We start from the raw sequence: 12,805 nt of genomic DNA, 5'->3' as shown, positions 1-12,805 counted from the left end.
TCTTTAATGTTGTTAAAGAGTTTATTTTGGTTCACCATATACTAGGCTTTGAAAGTCATGGGTTTTATGAATTGTTTTTGGATGCATGTCTACTTTAAAGTGTTAATAGCTTGCATATGTATTCAAATGTTCATACTTGTTCTTAGCTAGGACAAAATTTTTCCTTCAGGCAGAGGTGAAGCTTATCGACTACGTAACATGTCGGCAATGGATAAAGTTTCGTATATGCATGCTAGCTTGTTTAACCTTTCACAAGAATGTGAGATTGTATAAGCCTAGCGTGGTTTTACTGCTTGAAGGGCAAGCCGTAGGCAGTCTTCTAAAAATCCGTAGGCTGCCTTAGTGCACTTCGTAGCAGTTTTAGGTTTCCAAAGCAGCCACCCATAGGGTGTACTACGTAATGTGCCCTTTATGTCTCTAGGGCCCAGTTCCCTGCGAATTAGGCCAAGAGACCCAAAATCCTTCAACTAGCTAAGCCTTGAAAAAGACCATTGTGGCTACTTTTAAGAATACCAGCGCAAGCCATCGTGCATCTAGTTATACTAGGGCAGCCAGGCTCATCCACGTCTGGATATTCAGAGTGTTGAGTTTATCCTCCCACTTTGGAGAGCATGGTTGGTCCTTCAGGGGGTGCAATTCCTGCAATGGTCCTTCTGCCAGATCCAAGTTTGTGGCCATCTCTTTACTGTTTTGCTCAATGCTTGGCAATAGAGTGTTGATGTTGGGCACGATGATGTTGGGAAAAATGATTTCTTCCGAACCAAATGCCAAAAAGAAAGGAGTCTCACCAGTCGCTCATTTGTTGGTGGTGCAATATGCCCATAAACATTTGAGGAGCTTATCTGGTCATTTTCCCTTTTTGTCAGTGATGGATTTCTTGAGGCAGTCGAGGATCGTCTTGTTGATGTTTTGGCCTACCCATTGCCTTGAGGATATCTTGGTGTGGATATGTGTTGTTTGATGCCGTACTTTTGGAAGAACTTTGCCAAATCTTTTCCCACAAATTGCGGGCCGTTGTTGGTGACAATGGACTGAGAGATGCCAAATCAGCAAATGATGTTCCTCCATATGAAGAGCTCTATGTCCGTCTGAGTCGTGGTCGTCATGGGTTCTGTGTCTATCCATTTGGTGAAGTAGTCGGTTGCCACGATCATCATGCATTTGCCCCCAATAGCAGGCGGCATAGGCCCTACCAAGTCAATTGCCCATTGCATGAATGGCCAAAAACTCATCTGCGGGAGTAGCTTGCTGGCAGGCAGTGCTGGTACCGGTTTGTAACGTTGGCAGCGATTGCACTTTTGTACTAACTCCATAGCATCTTGGTGCATGGTAGGCCAGTAGTAGATTGCGTTAAGAGCCTTATGTGCTAAGGATCAGTCTCCGGAGTGATTCCCACAAACGCCTTCATGGATTGAGCTTAGAACCTTCAAGTCATTAGGAGGTGCTAGGCAGCGGAGATGCGGTTCGATGTAAGATCTTCGGACGAGAATGCCATTCCATATATAGTAGCGCGCCGCCTTGATTTAGAGCTTTCTTGACTTCAATCTTTCTATGGGTAGTGTGTCGCTGACCAAGTAGTTTATAATATAACTTTGTCAGTTGGGAATTACACTAACCTGTGACACTTCGGCTGTCGACTCCATCTCTATGCTTGCTTGTCTAGATATTCCACCGGAATGAAACGTTTAAATTGGTGGTCAAATGCGGAGCCTAAACCAGCTAGCGCATCTGTATGGGCGTTGTCTGCCCGCAGAACTTGAGTGAGAGTGTAAGTCTAAAATGCCTCAAGCTGCTGGCATCTTTTCTCTAGGTATTGTGTCATCCTTGGGTGTTTTGTCATGTATTCCCCAGTAGCCTGGCTAGTGATTAGTTGGGAATTAGAATGAATTGCGAGCTTCTTAACCACCAAGTCTTTTGCCATTCGGAGGCCTGCTGGTAAGGTATCGTACTCTGCTTCGTTATTGGATGATTTGAAGCTTAAAGTGATCACCTGCTCGAGCATTGAGCCATCTGGAGTAACAAGGACCATGCCTGCTCCTGAACCTTTGTTGTTGGATGCGCCGTCAACATGCAAATGCCAGAAATCTTCGCTTGAGGTGTAAGCATGGCTAAGGTGTGTTTGGCTTCTGAAGTATTGCTAGGCTGCTCTGTTGCATCACCTAGGCTAGGTGCAAATTCTGTTATGAAATCTATTAAGGCTTGGGCCTTTATCGTTGTGCGAGGTCGAAAAACTAAACCATATTGGCCAAGTTTCAATGCCCATTTCATCACTCGTTGAGAAGCGTTCAGACCATGTAAGATTGATCGTAGAGGATACTGAGTCATAACAATGATTGTATGAGCTTGAAAGTATGGTATGAGATTTCGAGCCGCAACAACTAATGCTAAAATTAATTTTTCGATCTTTGGATATCTTGTTTCCGCATCAAGAAGAGCTTTAGAAGTGTAGAATATCGGTAGTTGGGCCCCTATCTCTTCTCGTATAAGGGCAGAGCTCACTGCGACTTCGGAGACTGCTAAGTAAATGTATAAATCCTCCGTTGCTTCCGGCTTGGATAGTAACGGAGGTGATGTGAAATACTTGTTCAAGTCTTGGAAAGCTTTTTTCGCACTCTTCATCCCATTTGTCTCTTTATGCCGTCTTGATAGTTTTGAAAAAAGGCTTGCATCGATCGATGGATCGTGAGAGGAAGCGGTTGAAGGCAGTTGCTCGTCCAGTCAAGTTTTGGATCTCCTTCAAGGTAGTAGGAGACTTCATCTCTATGATTGCTCGGATTTGCTTAGGATATGCTTCAATTCCTCGTTGGATTACTAAGTACCCTAGGAATCGGCCTGAAGATACTCCAAACGTGCATTTGGTAGGGTTGAGTTTCATCTTGTACTTTCTAAGGATATTTAAAGTTTTTGCCAAATTGTGAATGTGATCTGATCGCTGTTTGCCATTTACCATGATATCGTCAACATAGACCTTCATGGTTACCCCAATTTGCTTCTTAAACATCACATTTACTAGTCTTTGGTTAGTGGCTCCTGCGTTCTTGAGGCCAAAGGGCATGACCTTGTAGCAGTAGGTGCCCCACTCTATCACGAACTCGGTTTTCTCCTTGTCGAGCTCGTACATGGCTATTTGGTTATAGCCTTGTAGCTAGAGTATGGGTCTAAGAAACTAAGCAACTGGTTCTTAGAAGTTGAATCTACTAATAGATCGATTCGGGGGACATGATAGGGGTCTTTGGGCATGCTTTGTTGAGGTCGGTGTAGTCTATGCAAACCCTCCATTTTCCTTTCTCTTTCTTCATGACTAGTACGACATTGGCAAGCCATGCCGAGTGTGCTACTTCTTCTATGAATCCGACCTCCAATAGCTTGTCGATTTCCGCCTCAATGATCGCTACTCGTTCGGGTGCGAAATGTCTTCTCTTTTGGATTACCGGTTTGGCTGTAGGGTTGACGTGCAGCTTGTGGCAAGCGACCTTGGGGTAAATGTCGGGTATGTCGAATGGTGACCATGCGAAGACGTCTCGGTTTTCTCTAAAAAAAGTCATGAGTTCTTCCTTTTTGTCTGGGCTTAGTCGTGAGCCAATTTTAGCCGTATTTTCCGGCTGCTGGGGATCAAGAATGATGTATTCGACATCCTCTTCAGGTTTCCATCCTATCTCGTCTACTTGGGCGTCATCTTCTCAATCCATCTGCTGTAATTGCTATTTGGTAGCCTCTTTGTCCTTTTAGACTTCGGTAGCCTTTACGGGGGTAAATGTTTTATTCTTTGATTCTTTTAACATTTGCACAGTGCATCATCGAGATGAAGCCTGGTCAAACTTGATCTCTCCAACTCCTCCTTCCCGGATACGAAATCAGATTTTTTGATACTTGACAGAAGTGACAACATCCAGCTTGATCAACTAAGGTCTCCTAAGAATCCCATTGTAGGGAGATGGATCGCTTACAATCGTGAACGTTTTCTTTGAGACGACAGGCGGTGTTTTCACATAAAGTGTGATGTGGCCGATGATAGTTGAGGTGTATCCGTTGAATTCGGTAAGTACCTTTGCTCGACGTATGATTGTGCTTTCCAGGCCCATCTTCTGAATGACTAAGAGTTGAATTAAGTTAACTGCACTTCCATTGTCAACCATCATCTTGTCGACTATAGCATGGGCTAATTGGACAGATACTACTAGTGCATCGTCATGTGGGAAATCGACGCCTTCTGCATCCTGCTCAGTGAAGCCAATAATGGGTCCAGGTTGGGTATCGACTGATTGGACTTGTGAGATTAGTAAAGCCTGTTGAATTTTCCTCTTTTTGGAGTTATTAGTGGCCCTCAAGTGCTCGGATTCGACGAAAATGTCATTGATTCGAATCATCTTGGTTGACGGCTCTTCATCACCATCTGCATTCCTTCTTGGTTGCACAGCTGGCTTGTCCAAGTATCTATCGACTTTGCCTTCTTTCACGAGCTTCTCTAGGTAGTTCTTCCAAGTGTAGCAGTCGTAGGTTGTGTGACCAGGACCTCGGTGGAATGCGCAATACTTGGTGTGGTCCAACTTGGAAGTATCTCCTTTTGATTATTTCGGCAACTTGAACCATGGTTCGTTCTTGATGTCATGAAGGATTTGATGAATTGAAATTGAGAACTTAGAATAATTCTTGGTTATCAGGCCTTCTTTGGTCGTAGGTCGGTCCCTACGCTTAACTTTCTGCCTGCCCTTGTTGGGTTGCTTCCCGTCTCTTTCCTTTGAACAGCTATCGACTCTTTTCGAGGCTGCTCGGGCGCATTTTCTGCTTGTTGAGCCTCGTCCCAAAGTGCATGCTTCTCTGCCAAGGCAAAGGAATATGCTAGAGTTAGGTCTTCTTTCATGATCATTTCTCTGAACAGTGGGTGGTCTACTGGGAGTCCTTTTTGGAAAGCTGCATTTGTTATCGAGTTATCGCACCAGACGATATTTGCCTTCTCTGCTTTGAATCTCTTCACGTAGTTGCAAAGTGACTCATTTGGGTTTTTCTTTACGTTGAACAAGTGATCAGACTTTTTCTTGATCGAACGATAAGATGAGTATTCTTTGGTGAAAACCAAGGAAAGATCATCAAAATTCTGGATGGATTGCGATGGCAAGGTATGAAACCAATCTTGTGCCTCGCCTTGTAGAGTGATGGCGAATATTTTGCACATAAGGGCGTCATTGTTCCAATAAAGGACCATCGCGCTTCAATAGTGCTTCAAGTGCCTTTCTGGATCTCCATCTCTTTTGAAAGATATGAAGTGCAGCATGCTAAACTTGCTAGAGGCTCTGCCTGTTCGATCTCGTCCATGAAAAATGACCTACTTATGTTGGTCATATCCCACCTTAGTGCTTCATCAGCCATTTCGTTGCGTCGGAAATCATGTATCCATTCATTAAAAAGTCTTTCTACCTCTTCTTAGATTTGCTTTTGTTGGGGTAACGGAGTTCTCGGCTGCCTCTGGTCTTGACCTGTCGGTCTAGGCTGCTCTTCTACACGCTCGGCTCATCTATGTCGTGGTTGCGGTGTATGAGATAGGTTCCTAGCAGGCGAGGGATTTCTTTGCTGGCTACCAGTTGAACTAGAGCCGGATTGAATGACTGCTTCCTTCCGTTCGTCAGGCTGCATGCTTCAATATGATATGGATGATGCTCCTTGCAGGCCTAACCGAGAATGAACGCTTTGCCTAGAAGGCTACTTATGTTGATTATCGAAGCGTGGCCCCAACCATGAAAGTATACTTTCCTGTGGGCTTAGTCGAGAGTGCACGCTCCTCCGCGCATTAAGACGGGGGTATACGGTATCTCAGAGGCCCAATCAAGAGTGTGCACTGCCTGAATGCTTGGTTTGTGGTTAGTTGAGTGGCTGCTTCCTAGGATGCTGCTTGAGAGGTTCCTCGTCTGCCCTTATCCTACTTCGGGACCCCTCATCTAGGGCACGTTGGATCTCGGTAAGTTGCAAAAGTTGATTCACCAAGGTTGTTTGTTGTGCAAAAGCGCTCGTCAACTATACGACTTGTCGAGACAAATGTTGTTCGCCATTTGGATTGGAAGAGCTTGGATGGAAAGTACATCTTTGAGCAATGGAAGGGTAGTAAACTTCGGGTAAGAGATTTGAATTGGGAAATGTCAGATCCGTGGAGAAATACGGTGTAAATGCCATCGGCTCGACAATTGGTTCAGATGGGTGAGATAGTCTCGGGCCGGCTTGGGCTGCTTGGGAAGCCATAAGAGCAGGCTAGGCTGCAGGAGTAGGCTGGATCACAAGAGCAGGCTGGGTCACAGGAACAGGCTGGGCTACGGGATCAAGCTGCTCAATACGTGGTGCATGCGAATGCGAGGCTTGGGCTCGAGCCCGTGCAAGCTTGGATGGCATGGCTTGGGCCATGGTGGAAACTTGTAGTGGTGGTGTCACTCTGCTTACAACCGCATTTTTCCTCGTGGATCTCCGTGATCCCATCTCTTGAGTATTGGAATTTTCACTTATGGAATTTTCTAAATTTCTAGCCATTATATTTTTCTTATACGTTTTATCAAAGAACCTTTGCAAGTAAAAAATTCTAATAATAAGAATGTACGAAAAATATTCAAATGGACTAGAAAATAGAGAAAAACCTTTTTATGCGAGAGTCTTCTATGAGTATGGATTTCACCTCTCAATGAAAGCACCAATTTGTGGATGCAAATTTCTTCCTCCTTGATCTTGGACAAAATTGCACCTACAAAACAATTAACACCTTAGAGTTAAGGCCAAGAGCCTCACACGCCCACAATGAATGGGGGGGCTTAGGCCGAAAAACCTCCAATGCCAAAGTTAGAATTTAGGAAGAAAAAGTGTTTAGAGAGTATTGGGAATTTTGCAAGTGTGTTGGAATGATCTTTTGGTGAAAATGGGAGACTATTTATAGGGATAGGCCGGTCCTCTTTGAAGGAGTGGCCGGCCATTAGGTAAGGTTTTTGGGTTTACTTTTGGTTTAATTAGCCAATTTATTATGATTAATTGGCTAATTAAACATAAAGGGAATGTTTTGGTGGTTATGAAATTAATTGGCTAGCTAATTAGTGTAATTAAAAGGGGGAAATGATAAAAAAGGGTAGAAAGTATGGTGGACTTCTTTTTTAATAGGGATGGCTGGCCTTTAACTTGTTTTTGGGGTTGAATGGGTGTTTTAATTGATAATTAGGGGATTGTTAGGTAATTAATCCCTTAATTAGTCAATTATTATGATTTTAAAGATTTTAGGAAATATGAAAGGAATATATTATTTAGCTAATTGATTAGCTAAATAATGAAATATAAGATATATGGAATAAATTAGGTTTTGGGATTTACCTTGTAAAAGGTTTGATGAGATGGATTTTGAATTGTTACATTTTTTGGAGCATTTTTGACTCGGTTGAAAGATGTCCACCCGCTACTCATGCGTAGGAATCCTGTTATTCCTCAAGGGTATTTTTGTCTTCTTTATCCAAAAATCCACGTGTCGTCTTGTAATTATTTTTGGCTCCACAAATATGTGAAACAGAATGACACTGTTTGAGCATGAACTTTTAGTTCGGCCTGAATTGATTTCAATCCAGAAAGGAGGATGTGAGTCTCGGCCCAGTAATGTATTATTGTTGGATGGCCGAGCCCTTGGCGGAGTAAGATCTTAAAGATCAGGGTTGGTTTCTGATGTGATCGAGTCCTAACTAGAGTAGGATTGCTCGAAGATTAGGATTGATCTAGATCAGGATTGGCCTTCTGGTGAAGTTGAATTAATCATATATAAGTCTAGGTTTAGAATCGTAGTTCGAGTTGAAGAACTGAGGTTGGGTAGTGATGGAGTTTCAATGGGAAAGGATTTGTAAAGATAATACCAAGTGTATTCACATAATATGCTGAGAAGTTGCAATACTATCGGAACTCTACAACTTGACAATCTTGGGCATCAAGCAATTTATTCCTAATAAATACAAGAGGACTGGCAATGTAAAGAGGACCTTCAACTCAACACAAATCAACTGCTCTATGCGAAACTCTTTCACACTCTTTTGTGAAAACTAACTGATTCACTAACCGTCAGCACAAATTCCAACTGAATAGACGAGTTTGGGTTGGCAACCTACAGACGACGACCAACTAGATAGACGGGGTTGTCCAATGCAACCAGTGAAGGTGACTAACTAGATAGACGGAACCGAAGCGTAGGGTAGAAGTTTTGACCGACTGGATAGATGGGTATTCTTATTAAGCATGTGACTGGCTATTTATCTCAAGTCTCTGCAGGGAAAAGTCTTTGATTCCTTACCAAAATAGGTCACTTTATGAGCATTCTTGGCAAAGTGGGGTATTTTATGATTGGTTACTATTATATTAAGAGTTTAACGCACAAACAGCCAAACCATTTTTACAACTAAGACACTCATCTCCTTTGAGTATCTTTGTCCATATAGTTTGATACCGGTTCAACAGACCTATATGTTTACCACTATAATTAAGGATGCTGAACATGATGCAAAAGATTCAGAACTTTGCAGTGAATTGCATAACCTTGTCTTCAAGATTCAGAACTTTGCAGTGAATTGCAGAACTTTACACTAAACTCAAATCTAACTGATTGGTTGTTTAGGAGGATATCATTCTATAGAACACAGTTTCTCTCCATGTATCAAAATGTGTAGTGCAATTCCAGGCTTCAATAAATTCAAAAGCACTTATTTTCCATTGCAATTCTGAATCCCTGATATGATTGGCACTAATGGGAAGGTCTTTACCCTAAATTAGTTGTTCAATCATAAACCAAGTGTAAATCGTGACACTTTTTTTCCAGAATGATATCCACTCTAAAACTTTGTGGCCAGAGGACTGAGAGATTCAAACTGTTTAAGAGAGAGAAAGAGATCGAGCCATTCAAGTTTTTAAATTGTTGTGAAGTGGGTCAATAAGATGTGCTAATAGAAGCCATAGAATTGAAGTTGAGTGGTTCGGATCTCTCACTGTGCGTTTCCGGGACATAGAGATGAAGGAGTGGACCTCAATCCCTTTTTTCCCATCCTGAAAGCTCCTGTATTGTTTTATATTGTAGCTTATGATTTTAAAAATATCTTGCTCTTGCTTTTAATTAGAAAACTTTATAGCTTGAGTTCACCATGTCGGCATGGCTGCTGCCTTATCCCCTCGGCCTCTTTCATCCCTTTTCCCACTGAATTTAGAGTCCTTTTCTACGGTGAAAACATCAACAAGTGATAAATTAACAGATTCTGCTGACTATTTAGTTAAAGCACAGCTGGCTTTGAATGCTACTGCTAATGGATCTGCACATTAGATATACACTCTTAAGTCTTAGCTCCATGCGTTCTCTTTTCAGTATTGTTCTATATAAAGTTTTTTCTTCGTTGTGGTTAACTATAAATTTTAAACGTTGATGGCATGTCTGCATTTATAACTTCGCTATCGTTTATCTCGTTGATACTGCAAACACGTATAATATCAATATGTTGTCGATGCATTATCTACAAATGCAGTTAACTACAACGTAAAATGACTGGTTCTATATAAAATACGATGCAAAACAGATAATATAATGTTTATTTAATTACCAACAAATCTTCAAGTCACTAAAGTAGTGATGACTTTGGTTACATTCTACAACGATTTCCACATTAATAGTAAATAAACTTGTCTCTTTTGACAGAGATCTTGAAGTCTAGTTCAACCAAATATTTTTTTCACACACGCCCGTACTTTAAGCTAAATACCCTTTTTCCAGCAGCTTCTAGTATAAATACTTAATCACTCTCAAGCAGTAGTTTTAACTGGACTCAAACCAAAACTGGCCTTAACTTCCACTGCTTTCATAGCTTCAAATCTGGGTTCCTTGGCCTGGAACTTGACACCAACATAGTGCTTCATGTAGTCTTCAAACACGAATTTCGGGTACACTTGATTCTTCTCCACTGCCTTTTTCTCCACTAGGGTTGGTGCTGGGTAGATCACTGCATCACTGCTTGGGTTGTAGAATGAAGCTATTGACATTCTGGTTCCATCTGTTTGGGCAATCACTCTGTGCTCCACACTCTTGTACTTTCCATTGGTGATCACCTATAGGAGTTCAAGTTGTATGTTTATATATGTAAGTAAAATCGAAGAACTTTATGAAGTGCAGTTAACCGCACTGGAGATCAAAGTTGTTGAGTTAATTGGTTTAACTTTTAATTACCTCAAGTTGGTCACCAAGGTTGATAACAAGGGAGTGGCGCATGGGAGGCACATCAACCCACTCTCCGTCCTTGAGGAGCTGGAGGCCACTGACCTTGTCATCCTGGAAGAGCAAGATGAGGCCGCCGGCATCGGTGTGGGCCCGGAGACCCTTGATCTTGTCATTGTTGGGACATGGAGGGTAGTTGCTAACCTTGGTGCCAAAAGTTGGTCCATTTGTTCCATAAAATGCCTTCGTAAGGTACCCTTGTTCCAGTCCAAGATTCTCACACAACAAGCCCAGCAGCTGCTCTGCTAATTTCTCCAGTTTCAATGCAAACTCCTTCATCACATTCCTGCACATATAAATTACTCATCACAATTCCTCATCAGAAATCGCATATTATGCCTCAAACTCGAAAACCAACTAATTTCAGGGTAACGATAATGATTTTCACACGCTCGTTTTTTACTTCCCCGAGTATAGGGGATAAAAGGGGAGTGCTACTGTGTGATTGCTATACCTGTACTCATCCTTGAGATCTGGGACTTCAGAGATGTTGGATTGAGGAAGATGGCGCAAGTAGAAAGTGCTTTCCCAATCCATATCGTTGACTTCTGTCTGAACGGCATCAAGGCCTTTGCTGGCCACCAACTCCTTGAACCTTTGCTCCATACACTGCCGGTAGTGCTCTTTTGTCAGCCTCTCCACTGTGTCCAAAAACTCAGTTGGAATCCCATGACTCACCAGCTGCAGTATTTGTGAAAAACACAAAAAGTTAATTATAATGTGAAATTTTTAAGAGAAAGAAAGATGAACTGAACATATGGAAATTAAGAAGCTAATTACGAAACGTAATTAATTATGGTTACCTCAAAGAAACCCCAGTTCTCACAGGCATCTTTGATTTTCTCCATTGTAGCTTTTCTTCCCTCACCATTGAGGCTCTCCAAGTTGATAACTGGGAAGTTCTCCATTTCTCTATTTCTCTCTCTAAACTATATCTCCTCTCTCTCTCTCTCTCTCTCTCAACAAGTGTTTGGTTAATTTGTTCTTGTGGTGCGGAGTTTGGTGTGTGTGCGCGCGCTATTTATAGAGCTAGCAACGACCCAAAACGTACAAAATAACATGGCAGTAATTAAACACATGCATATATTTGTGACAGTGGAGGGCCAGGTTATTTAATTTCTACTTGAGGAATTTTTACAAGGAAATTAATATTCTAAAAGGAAAAAGATTTTTAAAAAAAAATCCTAAATAGGATAAACTATGTAACCCCACCATCTTTGTTTGGACCAATCATGGGCTACAATCATTTTGCTTTGTTCTACTTTATCTTCTCTTGTACATTATTTTCACTGTTTTCAAATAGTAGTAATGCTCATTATTTTATTTATTATCATCAAATTAGTTTAAATTTTAACATTCGTGTTTATCTACTACAAAATTTTCAAAATTTAAATTTATCTAATAATAATAAACAAAATACTAAGTATTATCATCCCTTATGATGTTGAGCGAAAATACTCCGTCTTCGTTTTGCACTAACCAAATGGAAAAGTAAAAGAAAACATTCTCTCTCTCCTGTTTGAGTCTTTCAGTGACTTTGACCAACCCGCCCATGGTTGCTGGCTGGCCCACGTTTCCAGTTGCGTGCATAGATGGCCCCCACTATAACTTTCATTCTTTATTTTCGTCAAAACTTCCTATCTGTTTGGAGTTTGCCCTGAAAATGATATGGAAGGAAAGATGCTTAGCTGTTGCTCTTGCATTTTCCAAAATTGTTTCAAGTTTGATTTATTTACTTATTAAGACATGGATATTTTTTTGTGTGTGTTTGTGGAGCAAGTTCCAGTATATATCAGAAGTTAGCTACGTAGTGTTATTACTTCTTTTAAATGATAATAGAAAAATTAATATTTTAATTAATATTATTATTTTAATATATAAAATTATGAATGACGTGCTTTGTGTTTCAGGTAAAAAAAAGTTTCCGTATTTGGAATGTTTAGTTAATTACCATTTGGAGATATCATGAGCAGTTTAAAACAGAATGGGAATCGAAGACTTCTCACCTCAAATCAACAACCAATATTTAACAAACCAAATCTACTGACGGACGTCATGCATTCACGTGGGCTGCTTCCATGCTTAAGTTAGCATCGAAATCTAATAGAATTTTCTTGGATCGTATAGTTTTAACTTTTAAAAATAATAATATGCCAATCTAATATATATCCTGCATTAACTATGAAATCGGATAGAGTCTGTTAAGCAGGTTTCCATAATGTTTGTATGGTAAAAATGTGTAAGTAGGTTTTTTATTGAGGGAACACAAGCATTATTCATTTTATAATCGGAATCATTCAATTTTTTAATTTTCATTTGGAAATCATCTTTGTACAAAATTATTCTAATTAGAGATCATTTAATCATTCAAACGTGTGGAACAAATCAACGGTGTGAATGCTAAGTAAATATTCGTGATGAACTGTCTATTTATTTGATACATTTAGATGACTAAACAATCTCAAAATCAAATGATATATATATATATATAAGGATGACCTTCAAATAATAAAATAACAGTTTTCATTATGAAATGTATACGATAAAGATATG

The 12,805-nt window shown here is 40.7% G+C and overlaps 2 protein-coding genes across 2 annotated transcripts; both read right to left on the bottom strand.

The window, feature by feature from the left end:
* Positions 1 to 3,902: 3,902 nt before the first annotated feature.
* On the bottom strand, positions 3,903 to 5,203 carry LOC114822423 (uncharacterized). The gene is made up of 2 exons (XM_070816326.1): positions 4,705 to 5,203; positions 3,903 to 4,561 (listed from the first exon to the last, which is right to left on the bottom strand). Exons 1-2 carry the CDS (start codon positions 5,201 to 5,203, stop codon positions 3,903 to 3,905), a joined length of 1,158 nt encoding a protein of 385 aa, XP_070672427.1.
* A 4,351-nt stretch (positions 5,204 to 9,554) lies between these two features.
* On the bottom strand, positions 9,555 to 11,329 carry LOC103404960 (1-aminocyclopropane-1-carboxylate oxidase). The gene is made up of 4 exons (XM_008343921.4): positions 11,056 to 11,329; positions 10,707 to 10,933; positions 10,205 to 10,538; positions 9,555 to 10,086 (listed from the first exon to the last, which is right to left on the bottom strand). The coding sequence occupies exons 1-4, from the start codon at positions 11,158 to 11,160 to the stop codon at positions 9,784 to 9,786; spliced, it is 969 nt and encodes a 322-aa protein (XP_008342143.2). The 5' UTR covers positions 11,161 to 11,329; the 3' UTR covers positions 9,555 to 9,783.
* Between the last annotated feature and the right edge of the window lie 1,476 nt (positions 11,330 to 12,805).

Source organism: Malus domestica, chromosome 17 (assembly GCF_042453785.1).
Source record: "Malus domestica chromosome 17, GDT2T_hap1".
NCBI lineage: Eukaryota > Viridiplantae > Streptophyta > Magnoliopsida > Rosales > Rosaceae > Malus > Malus domestica.
The sequence above is the reverse complement of the archived record's forward strand: the minus strand, read 5'-3'. Positions and strand labels throughout refer to the sequence as shown.

What these genes read in the sequence shown, in the direction of transcription:
- LOC103404960 (XM_008343921.4), bottom strand. Translation starts at nt 11,160, where the DNA reads ATGGAGAACTTCCCAGTTATCAACTTGGAGAGCCTCAATGGTGAGGGA. An exon ending in GATCTCAAGGATGAGTACAG is followed by an intron (nt 10,539 to 10,706) that starts GTATAGCAATCA and finishes TTATATGTGCAG; the next exon opens with GAATGTGATGAAGGAGTTTG. An exon ending in ACCTTGGTGACCAACTTGAG is followed by an intron (nt 10,087 to 10,204) that starts GTAATTAAAAGT and finishes GAACTCCTATAG; the next exon opens with GTGATCACCAATGGAAAGTA.
- LOC114822423 (XM_070816326.1), bottom strand. Translation starts at nt 5,203, where the DNA reads ATGGTCCTTTATTGGAACAATGACGCCCTTATGTGCAAAATATTCGCC. An exon ending in AAGCAACCCAACAAGGGCAG is followed by an intron (nt 4,562 to 4,704) that starts GCAGAAAGTTAA and finishes AATAATCAAAAG; the next exon opens with GAGATACTTCCAAGTTGGAC.